The sequence below is a fragment of the Grammomys surdaster genome, unplaced genomic scaffold (assembly GCF_004785775.1).
Source record: "Grammomys surdaster isolate TR1022 unplaced genomic scaffold, NIH_TR_1.0 187, whole genome shotgun sequence".
NCBI classification, from domain to species: Eukaryota; Metazoa; Chordata; class Mammalia; order Rodentia; family Muridae; genus Grammomys; species Grammomys surdaster.
Window position 1 is genome coordinate 4,224,103 of NW_021604632.1, and position 24,648 is coordinate 4,248,750.

Here is a 24,648-nt window from a genome sequence, read left to right on the forward strand (position 1 = left end):
CCAGCAAAACCTTAGAAGTGTCTATACTGAATCCCAAAGGGTGGGGAGTTGGAGATCTGTATAACTGCCGTGCAAACTTCATGAAGAGCTGATTTTGGGCCCCTGCTACCCACATAAAATGCTGGGCAGGGTGGCGCACACCTGCGATCTGAGTCCTGAGGAGTAGCTGGCCAGCCTAGCTGAATCGGTGAGTTCCAGGGTTCCGTGAGAAACTCTGTAAATCAGTCAGTCAATCAATCAGTCAATCAATCAATCAATCAAGCAAGCAAGCAATGGAGGAAGACACTCCATGTAGGCCTCAGTCCTTGACACTCGGACATGCATGCGCAGTGTACTTACCACACACCACACACATACACACACACACACACACACACACACACACACACACACACACAAAGACAAAAGAATTAGCCGGATAAAGGATAGAAGTATCTTCCAGGCAGAAGCAGAAGCAGCCATTGGTATAAAGGACCTGAGGTGAGGGAAGAAGGGGGAAAGGAAGGGAGGGGGCTAAGGGAGGAGGGCAGGAGGAAGAAGGAGAAAGAGACAGACATAAGTTTGGAGGGCTGGAAGGAATTCATTTTAAAGAATTGATAGTGGCTGGGATATGGGGGCAGCGTTCAGAGGGGAGAGCCCTGAGATGGCTTCGGGAATGGACAGGAAGCTCCAAGGTGGTCTGTAATGCTAGACAACACTGAAGATGCACTCAGTCCTGCTGACTCGGCAGAGCCACGGCCAGATTTAGCTTTAGCAGCAGCTTTGAGATGACAGGAAGCACAGCTGGTTGCAGGCTCCTGGCCTTCCCGGGTGAGAAGTGATAAGGAGGCCGGAGGATGGGAGTGGTTGAGTAGGGGAGACAGGAAGGTCTGGGCAGACTTACCTGCAGTCTCTGTAAAGCTGTATCCTGGAAGCAGGGCCTTTTAGGTCAGAACAGTCATTGATTCTGATCCTGTCTTAGTTTCTTTGCTAGGTCATTTTGGTTTTGTTTGTTTGTTTTTGTGTTTTTGACTAAATATAGCCCATGTTGGCTTTGAATGTGTGGTCCTCCTATTGCAGTCAGCTAAGTGTTAGGATTACAGATAACACATCACAGTGCTCAGCGTGTGTGTGTGTGTGTGTGTGTGTGTGTGTGTGTGTGTGTCCGCGCGCGCGCATGCGCGCACGTGCAAATGTATGGAAATCAGAAAACAGCTAGGAAGTTGGTTTAAGGCAGTGCCTCTTGTTTCGACACCACCATACGAATCCTGGGATTACAGATGTGTGCTACCATATCTGGCTTTTCACCTGGGTTCTAGGTACCAACTAAGGCTGTCAGGATTTCATGGCACATGTGCTTTTGCTTTTCCTTGCTGAGTCATCTCTCTGGCCTTGTTTAAGGATACCTTTCTTCTACAGCTTTTACTTATTCCCGTGTGTGTGAGTGTGTAGTGCCCGAGTGCCACAGCGCCAGGGGAGCCTTGTGGAGGTGGTTCTCTCCTTCCCATGTGGATTAGGCGGTCAGGCCAGCATGGCAAGCATATCTACCTGCTAAGCCATCTCACTGGTCCTCAATGTGAGTTTTAATAGGGGGTATAAAATACCATTCTCAGGTACATTGCTGGTCTATCATAATCTACAAGCTCCTTCCTTCAGGCAGACAGGAAGTTCTACCTGAATCACTGCAAGTGTTCCTTTCCTCCCTGTCCTTGGGTTCAAATAAAAGCTTCATACCCCATTCTTCATAACTGCCTACCCCTTTCATTCACTTGCCATTTCATTCACGTAGTACATTCATTCATTCATTCATTCATTCATTCATCTCATTCATTCACCTCATTTCGGTAAGGCCTTGGACCATCGCCTCCCGTCCCTACAGATTGTCCTTTTTTCTGGGCAGATGGCTTCATGTTTTGTTGAGAGAACTTCCTTCTCTCCAGTTCTTCATGGAGGCAACCTAGCATAATCTTCCTATGTGTTTCTACAAACACTGTGGTAGCTTTTTGTTTGTTTGTTTTCTTAATTAGTGGTTCCTTTTCAAAAATAACTTTCTGGGGCTGGAGAGATGTTCAGTGGATAAAGGTGCTTGCCACCAAGCTTGATTGTAATGGCCTGTTCTGCTGCTCCGGTCCGCGGGTCAGGGCTTAGCAAGAGAGAGAGTGGGGACGGGGACACGAAGAATGGAGACAAGACAGGGGGTCTGATCTAGTCTCTTCTCAAGTCTCGCCTCAAGTCTCGCCTTTATTGAAAGGAAATCATTGGTGTATATATAAGCACAAGCAGGAGATGCAGCTGAAGACACTTTACCACGTGCACCCTGCAGCTGGGGGCATTAAACAACAAAACAAGATATGTGAGAAGAACAAGATAATTATCAGAGTGTGTTCAGCTGTTGCAGGCTGTTGAAAACAAGTCTCTTGTCAGGGTATATGGCTCGAGATGGCTGCAAAGATGATAGCCGCTTTCTGCTCAGAGTTGGCTCCCAACACTTGATGACATGAGTTCAAGCCTTGGACCCAAGTGGTGGGAGAGACCTGACCTCTGCAGGTTACTCTCTGACACACACACACACCACGATACACATATATCCTCTACCCCCAATAAATAAATAAATGTATAAGCAATCCCTTAATATGGTGATTTATGATATATTTGTAGTTTTGATGCATTTTCATGTTTTTAAAAATGCTACTAGAATTATTCTGTTGTCTAGATATGTGTACTATAGTTGTAACTAAACAGCTTTGTCCAGAAAACATTTGCTGTCTTTTGGGGTAGATACTAGAGGTAGAGGCCCTGTGACAAAAGGATGGTATTGTCAGACTGTTGCCAGATCATCAAGGTTTCTCTCTGTGTAGCCCTGGCTGTCCTGGAACTCACTCTGTAGATCAGGCTGGCCTCGAACTCAGAAATCCGCCTGCCTCTGCCTCCCAAGTGCTGGGATTAAAGGCGTGCGCCACCACCGCCCGGTGCCAGATCATCTTTTATTAGTATACTGCAACAATAACCATCTATTAGCTCAGACTTGTGTGGGTCAGAAGTCCAGGCACTGCATGGCTGGTTTCTTTGTTCAGTGCCTCACTGCCAAAATCAAGGCATCCTTGAGCTGTGTTTCCACCTGGAGGCTTCACTTCAGGGGAATCCATTTCCAAGTGTTCAGGTAGTTTTCAATATCCAGTCTCTAGGGGCTAGGACAGAAATTCCTGCACCCTTACTGACTGTTACTGAGGGCTTGCTCTCGGTTCCCAGAGGTCACTGTCCTCTTTCATAGGTGGCATGGGGAATCCCATCTCCTTTCTAGCTTCCAGAGCAGTTTAACTGGCCAATGTGATTAGTTCTCTCACCTTCCCTTCCTAACTTCATCCTCCCAATAGAAGACCTGTGCCCATGAAACAACACTCCCCAACCTTGTCAGCCTCTACTTCGTCTCTGTGAGCTTCCCTGCTGTATCACTACCTTTAGTGTTGCTGTTGTTGTTGCTGTAATAAAATACCACAACTAAAGAAAGGGTTTATTTGAGCTTAAGATTCTAGAGAGAGAGTCCATAATGGCAGGTGAGATGTGAGAGCCGGAACAGGAAGCTGAGAGATCAAGTCTCAACCACGTACAGGAAGCAAAGGGAGAGCTAGAAGTAGGGTAATGCTGTAAAGTCTGTTTCCAGTAACTTGCTTCCTTCAGTACCTCCTAAAGGCTCCATAAGTATCTCAAACAGCCCCACTGACCAAGTGTTTAAATACAGGAGCCTATGGGACATTTTCAAACCTCCACACATGCCTTAAGTGGAGTCATCTTGTACTAGTGTCTCGTTAGGTGTTTTTCACTTGGTGTAATCCTAAGAATCATTCCTGTTGTAGCATCTATCAGATGTTTTTAAAGGCTGAGTAATAATCTACTGTGATGTTGACTACGTTTCTTTATCTTCCATTCATCCCCTGATGGATACTTGGAGTCCCTAATCATCTCAGTAAGCCATTGGCAGCTCTAGCTAGAGGAATATTTTATTAATTACCCTTGTGTAGCAGGCACAAGGGGTGTGCATCAAGAGCCCAGAGTCTTGGGGCTGTGGTCAGATTCTTCATGAGATGCCCTCTCAAAAGATGATACTCACTGTTGGAGAAACCATCTTGTTCTCTTCACAGTGTTAACCTGTACATTACACAGAAGGGTTCTAGAGATGGCATGGCATCGAGCTGGCCCGTGTAGCCAGGTTTCTCTCTGCTCAGGACTCTAGGACAATATGAAGGATGTTTTAATCACTTTTCAGCCTCTGGGGGAACAGTCTGGCTTCATGTCTCCAGTATTAGGGATGACATAGGTATGTGTGAGAAAGCCATTAGTGAAGCTAGTGGGGACAGGATTGGTGTTGCCGTTCATAGGTTATGATTGTAGCAGCATCCACAAAGTGAATTCTTCCAGCATGCTCTCTTGGAAAGAACTTAGAGCATTTAGTGACCAAACAGATGATACAGAAATGACAGTGTTTAAGGCTGTACCTGCCAGGATTCAGGCAGCCGCATGCCTTACCTTCACTAGACTTGGTACAGACTTGGAGATGAGGCTCTAAGTCATGAAAATGATACTCAGTAGGATCTGGGAGACAGAATTACAGATCAAAGTGGATGGGGCACATTAGTAACAATATTACCCTGGAAGATAGTAGGGTGCAGGGGTATGTGTGAGAATATGCTTAAAGTACATTATGAACTTGCATAAAAATGGCCTCATGTAACCCTGTATAATAAAAATTGGCTAAAATATTAAGAATAAAACCTTGGATTCAGTAGGGGATGGTATTTGAGAAATATCCCATCTGGCTTCAAGAAGGTCCCATGTGCTATGGAAAGAAATGGGTGTTCTGTGAGTATGTAGGTAGCAGTGTTCCAGGTTAGTTTCTGTAGGAGAGAGTCTTGTTAGTAGCTGTTTCTTGCTCTGTGCTAGTCAGATTCTCTGGGGGCTCTAGAACATCTGTCTTCTCAACTTAGAATGTATTGTTTTGGTTGTGTATAGTCCTGGTGTGGTGGTGGTGGTGGTGGTGGTGGTGGTGTGTGTGTTAAACAGAAGCTGTCATTTGTCAAAGTGAATGTAAGATCTGAGTGGGAACTGAAGGGGCTTAAAGCAATGGTTTTTAAGCCTTTGACAAGCCTTTATCTCCAAAAACATATTATAGTTCATAACAGTAGCAAAGTTACAGATATGAAATACTAATGCAATGATTTTATGGTTGGGCGATCACCACAGCATGAGAAACTGTAAAGGGTCACAGCATTAGGAAGGTTGAGAACCAGAAAGTGTCCATTGTAGAACACTAATACCTGGTAATGGATTATTGTCAGCCAGGGACTTCCTGAGAAACAGGAAGAAGAGCCAAAGATAGGTTTGTCTTCTCCTCTGTTTTTTTTTTTTTTTTTTTTTTTTTGCCAGCAGAACTAAAACTGTGTTCTTTCTCACAGGCGACTGCCATGTCTGTGGACTGTCTTGGGCAGCATGCAGTGCTTTCTGGGTAAGTGAACTTTGGGAGTTTGTCTCCCACAAGTTCTAGGGAACTTGTGTAAGTTCCTGGGAAATCGGAAGCTATATGTTTGTGAACAGTCTAAGGTTTGGTGTTCAAATCCTAAGGACTACATGGGCACTTCTAGGGATTCTTGGAGGTTTTATTTGGTCTTGTTTTTGTTTTTTGTTTTGTCTCTCACAGGTAAGCAATGTACTCACATTTTAGTGATTTGTAGTTTGGCCTTGAGATGGCACTGTTTTTGTTACCACACGGTCTCATCAAGGAATCAGTCTGGCATGGTTGATGAGGCAGTCAGGAGGGTTGAGAGGACCGGGGTTCTCTGGACACTTATTCAGTTTACCTAACTGGATTTTGCTTTTCTTCTGAAATAATTAAAAAAATGATTTAATGTATGTGTGTGTGTGTACACGTATGTGTATGTGTGCCGTGGTGCATTTGTGGAAATGAGAAGTCAACTTTGGGGAATCAATTCTTTTCTTCCACCACGTGATTTGGGGTTTGAATTCTGGTTATCAAGTTTGTGTGGCAAGTGCTTTTACTCACGGAGCCATCTTGCCAGCCCTCAAGAAGCAAGTTCCTTCTACCAAGAAGGAATTGGACTACATGGTTTTCTCACTTAAAAATTGTAAGATTCTGGTCTTTCCTAGTAACCCTAGAGTTGAACCAGAATATAGTTAGAGACCCAGACTTTTATGTTATGTTACTTGTGGTGACTTCTCTTCTCTCTCAAATTTAGTTTTATTTTTTCAATAACTTTATTGGTTATTTCTGGGGAGCTGACTCAGCCAGTAAAAGCATTTGCCATGCAAGTATGAGAACTTGAGTTTGATCCCCAGGACCCATAGAAAAAGTTGAGCATTTCATTGCCTGTAGTCCTAGCTCTGGGGAAGTAGAGCGGGAAGGGCACCTGGATCTCGCTGGCCAGACAGCCTAGCTGAACCTCCAGGCCCCATGTTCACAAGAGACCCTATCTTTTGAAGGAGGGGTGGGGTAGAACTATGGAGAGATAGCTCAGCAATTAGGAGTATATACTTCTCTTGCAGTAGACCCAAGTTCAGGTCCCGGTGCCCACATCAGGTAGCTCGCAACTGCCGGTAAGTCCAGACTCAGGAATCTGATGTGCTCTTTTAACCTCTTCGGGCACCTGGCTCCCATGAAAATCCCCCTCACATATATACATGTAATTAAAAATAAAATGAGTTCTTAAGTAAGAAGGCAGGGAACAATTGAAGGAGATAACGTGCATATGTACACACACATACATACACACACACAAAAAAAAACCACACAGAGATGAATAAAATAAGCATTCTTATTAGGATATAATCTGCATATCATATAGTTCACTCAGTATACAAGTCAGTGGGTTGCAGCATATGGCATCATTAATTGCCGACTTACTCTTTGTAGTATCGTGTTCTTGAGGAAGCAAGTCCCTGGTTTACGGTCTAGAATTGAGTAGTGCTGCAAAGTCTGTGTGGAGGAGTAGCAGCGTCTGCTTCACTCAGCTTTCCACCCTGATCCCCTGCCAGGACACAGTCTCCACTACGATGTAGGCCTGCTTTTTGATGGTCTCCAGTTTCCAAATACACTGCTACATCTATGTGTCCGTCCTGCACACTCTAAAGTTGACTTCTTACAGTTGAAGATGAGGATCTGATACTTCTCCTGTGTGCTTTGTAGGTCACAGGCTGTTACCTGTCTGACATTCCCCTGCTTCCCACTGGTGTTCTGTAACAGTTGTTAAGGGTTGAGTTGGTATTTGGAGTTCTCTGAGCCTCCACCCTCCAAGCACTGAGGACTGAACCCAGGCTCTCACAAGACCAGCTAACTACTCTGCTACTAAGCTGCATTCTCATATGTCCCCAACCACTCCAGCTTCTTAAAACTTTTTTAAAGGGTCTCACTGAGTTGTGCAGGCTTGCTTTTGCAGGCTGGCTTTGGACTTGCCATTCTCTTGCCTCAGCCTCCTGAGTCACAGTTATGCAGTCTTCTAGGCTCTTCATTTGTGTTGGATTTGTCTCTACAGAACCTTTAAAATCCTTATACCTTTAAAGAATTTTCACCATGATTGCTTTGGCCTGTGTCTGGGCACTCAGAAGTTCTCCTGCCTCTTTTTCATTATTGAGGAGTGTGTGTATGTGTGTAACCTCAGATGTCATTCCTCAGGCAAGGTCTACCTTGTTTGTTCAGTTTTGAGGTAGGTTTTTTTTTGTTTTGTTTGTTTGTTTTTGTTTTGCTGGGCTGGAACTCACAGATAACACAATCCTGGCTGGATAGTCAGCTCCAGAGAGCCATCTGTCTCCTCCTCCCCAGGAATGAGATTACCACAGGAATGTTAACTCACAGATCAAGCAAGTTTTCTTTCTTAAAAAATACGTAGCATTCTTATTTTCCAGGTTCTTTATATTGATTGACACTTTAAACTTGCTATTGACATATTTACTATGTTACTTTAATTGTTATGCCTTTTTCTTGGGTCATTAGTTCTCTTCCTGATCGATTTGGTTTCGTTTCCAAGTAGTAGACTTGCAGAGGAATTGGAGATTTTTTCTGCAGGATTTTAGTTCAGTAATAAGTATGTTTAACACATTTATTGAATGTAAAGCCTTGTTTCTGGTAATATCAGGCTTATAAAGATATTCTAGATATAGTGTAGTTTCCAGATACGCAGGTGACTTGAGACAAGAGCCTTAACATTTGGTAGCCGTCCTATAGAGAAAACACAATTGAAATGTAGCTTCTGAAGTGGCATTAGTATGGAACTGGAAATCAGTCTTAACCAGGACACTGAGAAAGGCTGGGGGAGGAGCAGGTTGGAGCTGAGCACAGAGAGACCAGACACTCTCTGATGAGATGATTGTCATGTGTATTTGAGAGTTTTGGGAGCACCACTTGCAAACTGCATGCAACTTTGTATAAGCTTTTCTAGCGTCGTGTGCATGCTCTTATGATGCTGTACGTCTATACCGTTGATGTCGTTCTAGCCGAAGATTCCTGTACATCGTCAATCTAGATGCGCCTTTTGAAGGTCACCGGAAAATCTCCCGCCAGAGCAAGTGGGACATTGGAGCCGTGCAGTGGAATCCTCATGACAGCTTCGCCCACTATTTTGCAGCTTCGGTGAGTTTATTTAAGGAGTGTCATTGAGGGCTGGCAAGTCTTTGTCCTTCTTTGTACAAAGAAGAAAATGTAGTCTTCATTGCCCAGTAAAAGGGGGGAAAAAGAGGTTTATGGAGCTGGAGAGATGGTTTAGTGGTTAAGATCACTGGATAGATGATCTTCCAGAGGACCTAGGCTCCATTCCCAGAACGTACATGATACCTCATAACCAAAGCTTGAGTTCTAGGAGATCTGACAGCTTCATCTATCCTCCATGGGCACCAAGCATGAACGTACTGCACTGATAACACAAAGGGAGTCATCCATACACATGTAAGAAAAATAAAAAAGGGAGGTTTGCCTCTTTCTGAAGGAAGAGGGAGGTGCCCTGCAGGTTTGTATGTGTAAGTAATTTCCTGGCCCCTGGTCTGTGCCAGACTTTGTATTTCTGAATCCAAAGTTTTAATGAGAAGCAAGTGGATGCCTTCATTTCTGTGTCTAGTGAGTTACCTTCCTTAGCGGCGATGTAACTAGTCAGGGTTGGCATGGCATATGACATAAATACACTCTAAGGAGGAGGAATGGGAGCTGGTATGAGCTGGTATGAGCTGGCCTTCTTTGCCTTCAGAGGGATCGAACACCTCATCCGTCAGCAACTAGAATAGATGCTTCAGCAGTTGAGAGCAAGTACTGCCCTTTCAGAGGACTTGAGCTCAGTTCTTAGCACCCATCTTGGTAGCTCACAGCTGAAGGGACCTCTGGCTGCTTCTGGTCTGTGTGGGCACCTGCACTCACCTGCAGATCTCCCCATCCCCACAGACAGATAACTAAAAAGAAAGTAAATTAAAATAAAAATGTCTCATTTATTCCAAGGGTAGGATTCTTTCCTAATTGGAGTTCATTAGCTTGATTAACCTTTGCAGGTTTTGAGTGCCTGATTGTAAATTCTCTAGGTTTATACCTAGCTTTTTTTTTTTTTTCTGAGAAACTTATCACTCTCCAAAAAGATTTTGGGCCATGCCATCTCTGACACCTTTCTCCAGATCCTTTGTCACTATTCCTTTCTCTTTATCGGTGGTTCTCAACCTTCCTGATGCTACGACCTTTAACATAGTTCCTCATGTTGTGGTAACTCCCAACCATAGAGTTATTTTTGTCACTACTTCATAGCTATAGTTTTGCTACTCTTATGAATCATAATGTAAATATTTAATATGCAGATAGTCTTAGGCAAACCCTGTGAAAAGGTCATTTGACCCCCAAAGGGGTCACAACTCAGAGGTTGAGAACCACTGCTCGAGAGTAACTGTAGATTTCCGTGCCTGGCCCTTTAAGGTTATTACACTTGTGTGTGTACATGTGGAGATTTGTTTCTGCTTGGCCAGTGACTCCCCCCCCCACACACACCAAGGATTCTCCTCTCCATTCCCCAGCACAGAGATTCTCTACCCAGCTTTTTATATGGGTGCTGGGCATCAAACTCTGGTCCTCATGCTTGCTGACTAAGCTATGTTCCAGTACTTACTAGACTTCTTTTTTAAAGCTGAACCCAGAGAATGTGCCATGAAGTTGGCTTCTGTATGACTTCACCTCCTTTACCTTAAGCAGTCGGGTGACAGCTGCTACCCCAGGTGTGTGCTGAGCCACTCACTGTCTTCTCGTCCTTGCTTCCTCTCAGAGTAATCAACGGGTTGACCTTTATAAGTGGAAAGATGGCAGCGGGGAAGTTGGCACAACCTTGCAGGGGCACACTCGAGTTATCAGGTACGCATTGCCCCTGGGCAGCTCCTTGGCCTGTTTCACAGTCCTGTGACGAGTGACAGGAAGACGCCATCCTCGTCACATGCCTGACCTGCTGTATTGCATTTGCCCTCAGTAGCCTGCAGGGTTCAGACTTCCAGGCAAACTACTTACAGGACACCGAGAGCACAGCCACTTAAAACTTAGAAAGTATAACTTGAATACCAGAAACTTGGCTACAGCATAGACCAAGGTACAGAGTCAGGGCTGATTTTTTGCTGCAGGAAGGAGAAGTTGTTATAAAACAGAATCTCCCTATTTGGTGTTGGGGTGTCCAGGGTGCAAGGACTTTGGTGTCAGGGTGTCCAGGGTGCAAGGACACACCAGGCAACAGCATGGATTCCCTTATGAGGCTCCTGCTTCAGTGTTCCTTGATCCTCTTTTCTTCTGGGTCGCTATTTCCTTTTTCTGGAGAGTACTAGCAGGGAGTGTGGGGCTGGGGGAAATGACCTGGAAGTGATAGGAAAAGTTAGCTATTTGAGGGTACACAGAATGTCTGGCCCGGAAGTGATAGGAAAGGTTAGATACTTATGTGTACACAATGTCTGAGGACTACTTCCTTTCCTAGGACTGAGGGTAACAGGCAGGAAGGAACAATTTTGTCACTCCTTAAGACAATTTACCCAAGGCTCCTAAGGTTGATAATTCAGAGTTCACTGTATGTTTCCTCTTAGTTTTGTCTGTTTATTCAGAGAGTAGGAGAAGGAGAGAGTAGGGAGAGGAAGAGTGGGGTTTGTTAGGGGAGGAGCTTGTGTTTTGTTTGTTGTTGTTTTTAAGGCTTAAGGGCAATTTATTAGAGTTGAAGAGAACAACTCTAGGGTCAGGTAAGCTGTGATCTCACAGCTCCCTGGAGGAGGAAGATGGAGAAGAGGAAACCTGCATGGAGGGTCAGCCACGTGTGTGGGGAAGGGGATTTCAGGGGAAGCATGCTTAGAAAGAGATAGAAAGAAAAAAGAAAAGAAACTTAGACTTTTCTGCGTCTGGACTCAGACAAACGGCAGGCTTGACAGAACCTTGCTGCGGCCCTGTGGCGCCTGCAGCATCCACCTCTGTGCATGGTGTAGGTTGAAATGCCCTATTTCCTTTCAAGACTAGACAGGATTATGGCCAGCAGTTCTAGGGAGAAGGACCTGAGTTTCCTTCTGAGCTCAGTTAACTCTTGTTCACTTGCACAGAACTGTAGTGCCTCGCTCTGAGCCGTGTTAGGAGACACACTGGGAAGACATGAAGCCGTTAGAAACTGAATTTGTTGGTGCTTTTGAACTCGACATTGAAGCTCTGTCTTTCTGTTCTGTTTGTCTCTGCCAGCGACTTGGACTGGGCAGTGTTTGAGCCAGATCTCCTGGTCACCAGCTCTGTGGACACCTACATCTACATCTGGGATATTAAGTAAGCACAACAAAAGGACACGGTCCCTTGGTGATCCGCCCAGAACTTTGTTAGCGCTTAATTGTCTTAGTTTGATTCCTGTGGATGCAGATCCTAGACCAGGATGTGCGAGCAGGTATAGTAAGAGGTAAGAGAGGAGCTGCTGGAGATGAAGAAGACAGGCAGTGATAGAAGGCCACGAGGAAACTCCTTCCACAGCTATGATCAAAGGAGGGCCTGGGAAGCAGAGGACTGCAGTCAGAGCTGATGGCTGTCCCCAGAAGGCTGAATGTCTTGGCTCTTCATGCTTGTCAGGATTCTGCAAAGCAGTCCTCAGAGGCCAGGCGAATCCCTTTGGCAAAGCAGCACAGATGCTGGCATTTGCTGGTCTGCAGAAGGAGCAAGTGATGAGTTGCTAAGACATCTGCTTAGCTCTTATGGTTCTGGGAGGCTTCTGTTCCCCTGCTGTCAGGGGTGGGATGTGGTAGGGGAGCTAATGGCCTCCTCGTATGGTTGCACCTCATAAAGTTAAAGGAGCTCCCGGCCTGAGGCCTGTCTTGTCTAGTAACAGCTCTTTTTGCTGATGGTTAGAGCTGGTCATTCTGAGTGGGCCATCTGTGTATTGGAGGCCCCCTGGCTGCCAGGTCATTGCTTCCCTCATGGCAAGGACTTTGGTTGTTTTACCCTGACAGCTGGGAGTGTAGACAGATGACAAGCCAGAGATGGAGGGAGACAGACTATTCAAACTACCAACAGTGGTCTGAGGCAGTATGGTGGTGTGTGTATCTAGCTTGACCAAATATGGCTACCTTACTGGCAAACCAGCTCTTAAGCCTATGGGTCTCAGGACAACACCTGAGGAGAGACATGAAATTCAGAAGTGAAGAAGAGAGCCTTCAGCAAATAGAGAGTCCTCAGGGAGCCAAGGGACAGGATTAGGGAGTATTACTCATATACATACAGCAAGTACTTTCATCATTGAGACACTGAATTAGCCCAGCATGGTGGCGCACGCCTTTAATCCTAGCACTTGGGATGCAGAGGCAGGTGGATCTCTGAGTTTGTGGCCAACCTGCTTTACAGAGTGAATCCCAGGACACCCATGGCCACACAGAAAAACTCTGTCTTGAAAACAAAACCAAAACAAACAAACAAACAAACAAAAACAGAAAAGAAAAAAACAAAAAGAAAAGACCCTGAAGGCTCTGAATTGGGATTATTTAAGTTGCACCTGAATGTATGAGGTTGTTAAAAAAAAAATTGGCAACAAGAAAAGATTTCTGAGCATTCAGTGACCTAAAAATTAATTCAAAATCAAACACAGGATGAACCTGAGGCGTTTTGATTTTACACCAGTGTATTACAAACCTGTGAGCCCCAAGGTCACATAAAAATTTCTTAGTTAGTTTGGGAAATTTAAGAAACAATAAATAGTGAGCTTCCTTAATACCAGGGAGCCACCTGCTTCTCTCACGTGTCTCTGTGGAAAAGCTGCCCCTCTGACTCTGTGACCGACCATTGTACTTTTTTGTATCCATAGTAATTATTCTTCACTAAGATTGCAATGGCGTGCATTTGTATCTACATTATCCTGAAACGTGTCTGCACAACTCTGTCTTACAAATCCTAAACTTCCCACCTCAAGCAACCCTTCATCCCCTCCAGCACTTGGCACTGAGCACTCAGCCCTTGCCAACGGCAGCTCCAGTTTCTATCTAGTGAGTCTGACTGCCTCAGCTACCTCCTATAAGAAGGTAGTTCTTAAAAGGAGAGATTCTGACTCTCTTTTTGAGACAGGGTCTCACTATTCATTATGGCTGGTCTGGAACTTGCTGTGTAGACCAGGCTGGCCTCGAAATGACAGAGATCCACCTGCCTCTGCCTCCCGAGTATTGGCCATTGTATACCCATGGCCAGCATAGGGTTCTGATTCTTATGGTTTCCTCTCCTGTCACACATGGGCTACCCAGGCTATGATGAATGTTGTAATCTGTTTCTGTGGATGCACCTGAATGATTTGAAACCCAGGCTATTCCTTACTTAAAGTGTCTCACAAAAACAGATCTCTCTTTATGCATTTTTAAAAGGTTCTTACAAACACTGTTAAGTCCAAATGTCCCTAGAAGAGAGTACCAAAGTGTCAGGAGATGGTGGAGCGCACTGTCTGGCCCTTGGTACATGATGATGAGCATTTGACTTCTGATTTCTCTGTTTCAGAGACACAAGGAAACCTACTGTTGCACTTTCGGCTGTAGGTGAGTGTGTGCACCCTGGCTTGTCTTCCCCAGGTCCTTCCTGTTCATCCTTCTCACGACTCTGACTGCCCACCCAGCCTAGTCTCCATTGTGGCTGGATGGAATCCTAAGTTCCATGGTGCCTGATGCCTGCTTCGGGCTGACCTGACCCTGACCCAGATCAGAGATTATCAGCTGTCTTGTTCTCACCATTAGCTTCAATAGTTGTCACCATATGTCTCATCTTGTTTCACTCTCATTCCCTTTGTGATTATTTTGAAGCAAAATATAGGTATTATGTATTCAATACTTTATTATGCATTACACATACACACACACACATACACACACACACACACACACACACACACACAGAATCTCTGAAGGCTGGAGCGATGGCTCAGTTGGCAAAGTGCTTGCCTTCCAAGCATGAACACCCCAGTTTGATCCCCAGAACGCATGTAAAATAAGCTGAGTGTGATGGTGTGTTCCCTAAATCCCAGAATGAGAGAGAGAGAGAGAGACAGACAGACAGACAGACAGACCGACAGACAGACAGGAGCATCCCTGGGGCTCACAGGCCAGCAAGCCCAGGCTAACTGGTGAGCTCCAGGCCAATTCATGTCATCCCGAGTCCACGTGCCCAGTGCCAGTGGCCAAAGCTAACTGTGCTTATGGGGAGATGACAGTCAAGAGAGATTTGTAGGGTGGAGTATGGTGATATACACAGAAGCAGGCATAGCTTTGTGGGTTCAAGGCCAGCCAGGGCTACATAGTGAGATCTTGTCTCAAAAAAGAAAAAAAAAAAAAAGGAGTGGGTAGGAGGTGGTGGGGGCATGTACAGAACATATGTACAGAACTGCCCAACCTGGAGCTAATTCTAAAGCCTGAGTTAGTGTTTCCCCAAGACTATTATGTAAAACCAGCAATGACAAAGGAGAGTGGGAGGGGTCAGAGTGAGCGTTGAGGATCTCCTGGTGTCATCCAGGAGTCAGATTCTTAGGACAACTGTGTTACCAGCCCAACTATGCATTCCTGCTCCCATAAGAGGCTCCTCGTCCCCACTGATTGTGTGCGGTCACCTGTGGATTTTCCCTTGGAGATTATTTCCCCCTGAGGGGACTGTGATCTTGCTCCTGCGTGTTACCTCACTTGTTTGCAACTCCTTTTCATGTGTACCAGCAGAGACAGTGCCGTCACAGAAACTGGATGGGCTTACTGGAGCAGGGCTCCTTACCCAGCATCCCTGGGAATGCCCCTCTGCCTCAGAGACATTGAGGGCAGGCAGCCACTCTCCCCATGTTGTTTTTCTTTGCAGCTGGTGCCTCCCAGGTCAAATGGAATAAAAAGAATGCCAACTACCTTGCCACCAGCCATGATGGTGATGTCCGGATATGGGATAAGCGAGTGAGTGACCTGTCCCTTGTGACCTTTCCCTGTAGTTGGTGTTCAGTTCCCCCCAGAGGGTGTGAAGAGGATGTTATGGAGTCCCAGGACTTACCTCAGTAGATTGAAGGGTCTCATGGACATGGCAAGTTGTCACTGTAACCACATGACATTTGCTTCTCTGAGTTGCTGTTGAAGGAGGATGGAAAGTAAGAGCCTGTGGTGATCGCTAAACATGCCTTGACCTAAGATGGAGCCCCAACTCAACTTGCTGCTCCCTGTTAGGACATCAGGGAAGCCATTACAATGGCTTTCCTGTCTTTGTCCATTTTCCTGTTTTTATTTTTTTTTGAGACAGGGTCTTACTGTATATCCCCACTGGGCTTGGAACTTACTTTGTAGTAGACCAGGCTAGCCTATAACCTGCCTCTCTGCCCATAGAGTCTTAAGATTAAACATATGTGTTGCCATGCCCAGTGTGCTGCCTCCTCCTGTCCCTGCCTCTCTCTTGAGAATCTTCTGCTGCAGAGGTGCCTCAGGAGTTAAGAGCAGCACTGTCTACTCCTTATAGAGGACCCAGGTTCATTCCCTCATTCCCAGGATCCATATGGTATCTCACAACCATCTGGAACTCCAGTTCCAAGATCTGACACTCTCCTGTGGTCTTCTTGGGCACTAGGCTCTCGTATAATGGACTTACATGCAAACAAAACACCCTTACACAGAAAATAAAAATAAATAAACTTTTTAAAAGAGAAGGGGAAGCCTGGCAGTGGTGGTGCACGCCTTTAATCTCAGCACTTGGGAGGCAGAGGCAGGCGGATTTCTGAGTTCGAGGCCAGCCTGGTCTACAGAGTGAGTTCCAGGACAGCCAGGACTACACAGAGAAACCAATCTTCCCAATCTTCCTGCTTCTGCCTCCTGAGTACTGGGATTACACGTGTGCTGCCACCACATCTGGCCTCAGAATCTTCATCTTCAAAATCAACATAAGAATCGTGAGTGTATCATGGTGGTCGAGCCTTTAGGACCTGATGTCTGTAGAGAATGACCAGCACACCTCTTGTCTCTGCTCCTGTTTGCAAAGTGAAAGCTTTGGTGTGAGGCCTCTGCCATTTTCAGTACTTCCAGCATAAATCTCTGAGGCAGGGGACTGATTATGCTCACCTCCTCCTCCTTTGTGTATTTTGTCAGCCTCAAAATAGCCTCATGTACCTAGTACCTGTAAGCATGCAGAGGCTGCCGTGTCCTGTGTATAACGGAAAGTCAACTGGGAGTCTGCCGTCTTGGCGTTAGTAGAGTGTGGTGGGTGAGGCTTTCCCCAGCACCCACTGCCTGCTAGTCCATGGGATAATGACAGGTAGGAGAGTCAGCTCCAAACAATCTGGGATGCAATTACTGTTCCATGCTTTGTGAATTAGGGGCTGCAGATCCTCAGCCTTTGTAGAGAGGATGTCTTCATGACTGTCCTAACCCAGATGCTGACAGGAAAGTCCTGGCTGGACAGAGAACACTGTACACATTTTTGAAGCAGAGCTTGGGGCTTGGGGGTGGCTCACCCTGTCTGTTGGGGAAGGCTGTAGGACCTGCTGGGGTGCATTGTGCACTGTGCTGGCTAATGTCTGCCTCCTAGGGCTTGCAGGGGAGAAGGAGATTTTAAAAAACTGGAATGACCTAGCAGTGTCTGGCTTTGTTTCCTCTATGTTTGGTCCAGTCTGCCAATAACCATCTTTCTGCCTGCCTGCCTTCTTTCCTTCCTTCCTTCCTTTGAATTTGCGGTTGGTTTTATTCAGTTTATCACACACTTCAGTGTGAGTCAATGTTTTTGTTTTGTTTTTTTGTTTTTTGTTTTTTTTTTTGTTTTTTTGTTTTTTTGTTTTTCGAGACAGGGTTTCTCTATGTAGTCCTGGCTGTCCTGGAACTCACTCTGTAGACCAGGCTGGCCTCAAACTCAGAAATCCGCCTGCCTCTGCCTCCCAAGTGCTGGTATTAAAGGCATGTGCCCAGCATGAGTCAATGTTCTTAATAAGGTGGGTTTGGCCCACGTGCCTGTAATCTGAGGGCTCACATGTTGAGAGAGGAAGACTGTGCGTTCACATAGTTATGGAATAATGTATTCAGTTTAATTGTTCCCTACTTATTGGTTCTAGAAGTTGCTTCCAGTATTCTAGAGTAGATAACACTGACATGAATGTCTTTTGTACTTGAAGCTTCTACTGAATTAGGATTACTGCCTTACAAAAGGAAAATTTTAATGCTTCTTCTTAAAGATTTTAAAATTATATTATATCTGGGGTGGGAAGAAAGGAAGAAGAGAAAGAGAGAGGGAGAGAGGGAGAGAGGGAGAGAGAGAGCGCGAGCGCACAGTAAGTATGTATGTGTGTGTATGTAGGATGTTTTGGGGATGACATATGCTCTTAACCTAATGGTTGAGGTTGGATTTGTCACAGTCTCTCTTCTTGTGTCAGAACGGGAACAGAGATGTCCCCTCTGAAAGGAAAAGAAACAATCATTACCTGTATCTTTTATTAAAATCACTCACTAGGTGGAGTGGGTAGAACTGAGGCTGACAGGCTTACTTACAGGACATGTGGAAGGGTCTGGGGAAGTCTTCTGTTGTTGGGTCTATTTGATTCGACCAAAGAGAGCTTATGAAGGGTAGAGGCTTAACTCTCCTGGCAGTGTTGGTGTCCCCTCGGTACCCGGCACAGCATCCTGTGGTAGACATTCAATTGAGTTCTTCCAAAATCAGCAAACACGATGTCATTGTATTGCAGAAGCCCAGTACAGCAGTGGAGTATCTAGCAGCCCACCTCTCCAAGATCCACGGCCTGGACTGGCACCCAGACAGTGAGCACATTTTTGCCACCTCCAGTCAAGACAACTCTGTCAAGGTGAGTGGTCCCCACTGGGGCCATTGGGGGAGCTTTGTGTGACAGGCGTCAGGGGTGTGTGATAGCATGCAGTTTGCTGGTGTGTTCATGTGCGTCATGAGTACATGTACTCCTTGGAGGCCTGAGTCCGTCAGCCCAGCTCTGCTAACTAGAGGATGGGATGGTGTAGCAGCCGCCTGCTTGAGCCTCTGAATTTGTTCAGATTTCTTTCCCTCTCTGAAAGTCAGAGACAGAAAGCATTTAGGAAAGAAAAGTTTACCTGAAAAGAACTTGTAAAGAAGCCAGATGCATACACGGAGATAAAGTCAAGAAGCCCACACAGTTATTAGAGCCACCAAGTTTATAGTTTGTTCATGGTGGCAAGCCAGCAGTTTCTCCTCGGATCATCATATCTGTAAAAGTTATGGCCTCAAACATGAGCATTGGCAGGATAGAAATTGGTAGCATTCTCTGACTTAACTCCTGCTCAAGGTTTATGTTCAGGAGTCCTGTCAGTTCTGATTTATCTTAGAGACAGTGTTTCTTCTTTGCTTGTTTTCTGTAGCTGTGATATCAGCTATGCACCCTTGATCAAAGCAGTGATGGGGCAGGGTCATCTCTGCTCTACTGTCCTTCTGTGGGTAAGTCTCTATCCCTGCGCCAGGTCAGCACTTGCCCACAGAAGTTGGCTCAGCAATTTTGTGACTTCATCATCATCATCATGGTGTTTTATTGGATTTACATAGCTGTAATCTTTCTGGTACAGCTAGCTAAACTTGAGTCTAAGCCTTTCAATGTAAAGGATTGAACGTTCTCTCTGGAGGTTTGTAAATCTCCTGGCATTGTGCTGGGAAGTGACTTGTTTGTTTGTTTCATTTGGGTTTCTGTCCCTAATCTCCCAAATTCAGGAAACAGGAACATATTCCATTCTGTATTTGAAAAAGAGATTAGTAGCATCCTGCAATGTTTGTTGTAAAGATTGGGTGAGATTAAAAAGAAAAGTTTTCAATGTCTGTCTGATGGCGTGAGTTGTCAGGGTATGTCACCTGTTGTTAAATCATGTTTAGATGTAGAAGCAATGCAGGATCAAACCCGTTATTTTACCTTTTATCTACAGAGGTTATTCATAGGCAGTTGGGCTGCCCGTGTGCCCTGAAGTCTAGAAATCCTCGTGCAGTGTTGACTCATGCAAAAGGAAGGGTTCTTTGTGTGTCTGACAGTGCCATGCTTATGGGGGAGGAACTGAAAACACACTATTGAAATACTTCTCTGGAAGACAAAAGGCAATGAGCTGGAGGGCCATGCTTACTTCAATTGTTGAGTTTTTTAAAATGGCATTTATTTCTCAAACTTTCTGTCTTGTAGTTCTGGGATTACCGCCAGCCTCGGAAATACCTCAATATTCTCCCTTGCCAGGTGCCTGTCTGGAAAGCCAGATACACAGTGAGTGAGCCGTCGTACCTCTTGTCTGGAGTGTGCATTTTCCTGCTTTCTTTGTGAATGCAGTGATGGCCTTAGGTACTTAGCCTCCGGGATGCTTGATAGGTGCTCCACAGAGAAGCAGGCTTTCGGAGGTTCTTAGTCACCAAAGCAGCTCGACAGGGTAGGACGGAGACGAGGGGCCAGGGTGGGAAGCTGCTGAGCTATAGTAGAGAGAACTCTGGTTTAGACTCAGAGGACCTGGTTTGGAGCCCAACTCCCCTGTTTAATGTTTTTGTGGCCTTGGAAAAGATATTTCATTTTAAGTAGTAGTTTTTTCATTTCCAGAGTTGAAGGATACTTTTCACTTTGCCCTTTAAATTTTTAAAAAGTATTTTATGTTTGTTTATTTGTGTGTGTGTGTGTGTGTGTGTGTACATCATGCATGTCGGTGCCCATAGGCCATGGTGGAGCCCCTGGAGCTGAGTTACATGCAGTTATGATCCTGCCATCATGGATGCTGGGAATGGGACTTGGGTTGTCTGGAAGGGCAGCAACTGTTCCTGACTGCTGAGCTGTCATTCCAGCTCAAAGATTTTATTGTTAATTTTCTTTATGTGCGTGCCTGCCATGGCCGTGCAGGTACTCACAGAGGTTAGAAGAGGGTGTCAGATCCTTTGGAGCTGGAGGAGGCTGTGGGCTGCCTGCTGTGGATGCTGAGAGTGGAACGTGGATTCTCTGGAAGAGCAGCATCTAAATGGCTGCTGGCTGCCCCACCTTCCTTTTATTATTGTGATAATATTTGCCATTCTAAAGTGGATGGTCCATGGCATGTGGAATATCAATCTGCTTTCCACTTGAAATCATGTATATGAATGTGCTTTGTAAATCACAGACCGGTACAAATAGCTGGTTATCCACCTCTAACCATTTTTCCATGGCCATGTTGATAGCTGTGAGTCAGAGATAAGTGTATCTCCTTTAATGTCACTTTGAAAGCAAGCACCAGGATGAACAAAGCGACATTTATGCATTAGAGCTGTCACCCTGGGACATTGTGGAGCAAAGAAGATAATTGGACATTATGTTGTTTTGCATCTGGGATCACTTGCCAAGAAATGAGACACTGTTTTTAGGAGCTGACATCTCTGCATTCATGTTTGCTTTAAAAAATCAGCATGAAGGTTGGGGAGTGTTATCGGGAGGAAAGGGAATAGATAAATCGATGTGCTCTTGTGTAACTATGTGTTTTTCCTTAAATAACAGTCTAGTTATAAACCAAATGGGCCCTTAGTTCCCCTGCGGGCTGGGTTTTACTAAGTCAAACACCAGTCCTGGGGTGATTAAGTTTTTCTGACTCAGTGTTGCTCTGAGACAGTGAGAAGGTGATGCTCCGTGAGGATGGAGCTCTGCTAGCCTGTCTGCGTGCAGACTTTCCCAGCCAGCTTTGTGTACGAGTTCCTGAGCAGGAACTCATGGAGAGTAGATAGGACATGGACTTGAAAGAGCCATTTGCTTATGATAGAATTTCCAGAGTTATCCAAGCATTTGGTTTAGCCTCATTGTTCATTTGCTGTGTTCCATAGAGGCTGTACGTGGTAGACATCATATGATATTTGACAGAATTTTCCCAGATGAGTTTGAGCTGTCCATATTTTTTTTTTTTTTTTAGATAGGTTCTAAGCCAGGCAGTGGTGGCTCACACTTAATCCTAGCAGTCAGGAGGCAGAGGCAGGTGGATCTTTGAGTTCTAGGCCAGCCTGGTCTACAGAGTGAGTTCCAGGACAACCAAGGCTACACAGAGAAACCCCGTCTCAAACACTTAAAACAAACAGAAAAAAACAAAAGATAAGTTCTTCCTCTGTAGCCATGACTGTCTTGGCCTGGAATTTGATATGTAGACCAGGCTAGCCTCAAACTTGTACCAATTCTCCTGTCTCTGCTTCCTCAGTGCTAGCATTACAGGCCTGAGCCACCACACCTGGTGTCTATCATGTGGCTTATTTTAGTTAGGAACAGTTTGAGCTTTGGTATGGTTTTGGCTGATTCCACATGGAGTAATCCCAGCTTCTCCTTCTTGGCTGTAGCCTTTCAGCAACGGGTTAGTGACCGTGATGGTTCCCCAGCTTCGGAGAGAAAACAGCCTGCTCCTGTGGAATGCGTTTGACCTGAACACTCCAGTTCACACCTTTGTGGGGCATGACGACGTGGTGCTGGAGTTCCAGTGGAGGAGACAGAAGGAAGGTGAGTGAGGAAGGCCACCGTCCGATTTTCTTCTGAGATCTGGCAGACAGCTCTTCCAGTCATGTGCCATAGTGAGGTAGCAGACCAGGGCTGGCTCTAGGGACCGGAAGGCAAGGAGGGCTGTGTTTAATTATAAATGAATAAAGGGAGTGTGGAACATTTTCCCTCTCCCTAGTTCTCTTCTCCAGCTTCCATTGTATCTCTCTTGCTTGGAAGAGATCTGCTCCAGAAAGAGGTTGAGAGGGGTTTCGTTGAATCATTTCAAGGGCCAAAGACTTTAGAACCTTCCAGAACCAAGCCATAGCAATAGCAATTTTTTTTTTTTTTGGTTTTTCAAGACAGGGTTTCTCTGTGTAACCCTGGCTGTCCTGGAACTCACTCTGTAGACCAGGCTGGCCTCGAACTCAGAAATCCGCCTGTCTCTGCCTCCCAAGTGCTGGGATTAAAGGCATGCGCCACCACTGCCCGGCGTAATACCAATTTTTTTAAAAATACTTTTTTTGAAGATTTATTTATTTATTTTATATATATGAGTACACTGTTGCTGTCTTCAGACACACAAGAAGAGGGCACTGGATCCCATTACAGATGGTTGTGAGCCACCATGTGGTTGCTGAGAATGAACTCAGGACCTCTGGAAGCACAGTCAGTGCTCGGTACACGCCTTTAATCTCAGCACTCAGGAGGCAGAGGCAGAGTACCTCTGAGTTCCAGGCCAGGCTGGTTTACAGAGCTAGTTTCAGAACAGCCAGGGCTACACAGAGAAACTCTGTCTTGAAAACAAACAAACAACAATCCTCCTCCCGAAAAAAACCAAAAAACTCAGAAAGAAAACCCTATCAAACCAATAGCAGTTTTTCCTCTCACCCTCTTGTTCTCCTTCCTGTTTTCTTCTCTGTCTATCCTGTCTGTCTGTCTGTCTGTCTATTGGTTCTGGAGATCTAACTTAGGACTCGCTGCTAAAGTATACCCCTGGCTTTCACTGCCAGTTTGTGAATCCCTAAAGCTGGTTTGGATTTGTTTGTTTTTTGAGCCTTCCACAAATTTAATTATTCTGAATATGTGCTTAAATTTGACCTTCTTCACGACCTAATGTTGCTTTGGTACCATGTCTCTCCTCAGTCCGTTTCTGTTTGAGCGGGCACCGCATGCCTTTGGCTTTGGTCGTCTCTGTGGGAACAGAGCAGGATGTGGCAGCTATGGGAAGAGGAAAGAACCAGTAGTCAAAGGGTTGGGTGTTGTGAAGGGTCACAGTGCAGAGAGAGAAAAACAAGTAATTGAACAAAAAGGAAGATGTTTGATCATTAGGAGAGAATTCCAAAGTAGACTGAGGCTGGAGGCCAGATACCTCGGTGGTCTAAGGGAGGCAGCAGGGGCTCCAAGACAAGGAGTGGAATGGACAGTTGGTGAAGGCAGGAAGATGTGTGAAAGAAGTCAGTGATGAGAAGGACCCTTGGGAGTGTGTGGGAATGGCGTGGAAGATGCAGGGAAAGGAGCTGAATTTACAGGACACTCAGGTATACCTTTTCCTCAAAGCCAGGGCCATGTGAGGATGGATATAAGGTCGAAGAATTGATGCCTGTGACCATGAGACTAGGTAGTGGGACTCAGCAGTGACTCAGAGAGGGTGCTCCTTGTTAGCAGTGCCTCAGGATGAACTGAGACAGTGGAGAAAATGGAGAGAAGGGACTGATGTGGGGGACTCGCCCTTGGCCAAAGCCCACCTATCCTGTTGCTGTATACAGATCACATTGTCTGTTGCCTCAGTTTCCCCATCTATAAAATGAGGGAATTGAGTGAAATTTCTTCTAAATTCTTTGTTGTATGAAGTTGGCCAGGAAGGAGAGTTCAGATGCTCTGTAGTTACCCCCAGTATTCTCATGCTTTATAAGCTGTTTCATGAAGCAGCCTAAAATTTTTCGTCATCCCTTTGACTAAATCCAGTATCTTAAAAACATGATTCAGCTGATTAAGATGATTAAAAGACTGATTATTTACTTCATAAAGAGATGTATTACTTTACCAAAAAAAAAAAAAAGTTCTGAACAATGAGATTCCATGATGCATAGAACACAATTTATTTTTACACCCCTACCAGCTCCTTGGGAGCACATTTTCAAAAGCGAAACTTTAGGTGACATTAAGTCTTAGTGTCACTCTTGTGTGCTAATTTGCCAGTTATTATTTCACTTCATTTATGTCTCTACTCTCTTGAGACTTCCCCAGGGAGTCCTGAAGTCCTAGCTCTCTCAGCGGTCTCTGGTGTAATCTCTCATGCTACTTATCACCAGGATTTTATTTTATGTTTATCCAATGGTCTCTTCCCACCATTGAAATGTGGGCTCTATAAAGCTAGATAATCTTACTCATGTCAGTGTTTAGGGCTTAGGCAGGTACCTGCCATAGAATAAGGTGTGTAGTGACTATTTGTTGATTGTATGTACTATGAATGAATGAGTGACTGACTGACTGACTGAATAAATCATACTCCATTGATGCCTGTAACAAAATGGATGTCAAATCCAGAGGATTTTAAAAAAAAAAATTATTGATTTTTTTGTAAGTTTCACTTCATGAACCCCAGTCCCACTCATCTCCCTGTCCCCTCAAATTTATCTTCCACCCTTTCAACCTTCTGTCTAAAATTAAAAACACACAAACAAACAGACCAAAAAACCAAACCAAACCAAAGAAAGCATAGAAAACCTCTCAGCATGGGAGCTGTAGTGTG

The 24,648-nt window shown here is 45.1% G+C and overlaps 1 protein-coding gene across 1 annotated transcript in view; it reads left to right on the plus strand.

Moving 5' to 3' along the window:
* Wdr59 (WD repeat domain 59) overlaps nucleotides 1-24,648 on the plus strand; it is a 69,572-nt gene that overhangs the window by 8,346 nt on the left and 36,578 nt on the right. The window contains exons 2-10 of the mRNA XM_028768573.1: nucleotides 5,430-5,479; nucleotides 8,479-8,614; nucleotides 10,272-10,357; nucleotides 11,702-11,782; nucleotides 13,979-14,016; nucleotides 15,314-15,402; nucleotides 18,159-18,275; nucleotides 19,620-19,697; nucleotides 21,761-21,917. Coding sequence (XP_028624406.1) covers nucleotides 5,430-5,479; nucleotides 8,479-8,614; nucleotides 10,272-10,357; nucleotides 11,702-11,782; nucleotides 13,979-14,016; nucleotides 15,314-15,402; nucleotides 18,159-18,275; nucleotides 19,620-19,697; nucleotides 21,761-21,917 — 832 coding nt within the window. The remainder of the gene's footprint in view (nucleotides 1-5,429; nucleotides 5,480-8,478; nucleotides 8,615-10,271; nucleotides 10,358-11,701; nucleotides 11,783-13,978; nucleotides 14,017-15,313; nucleotides 15,403-18,158; nucleotides 18,276-19,619; nucleotides 19,698-21,760; nucleotides 21,918-24,648) is intronic.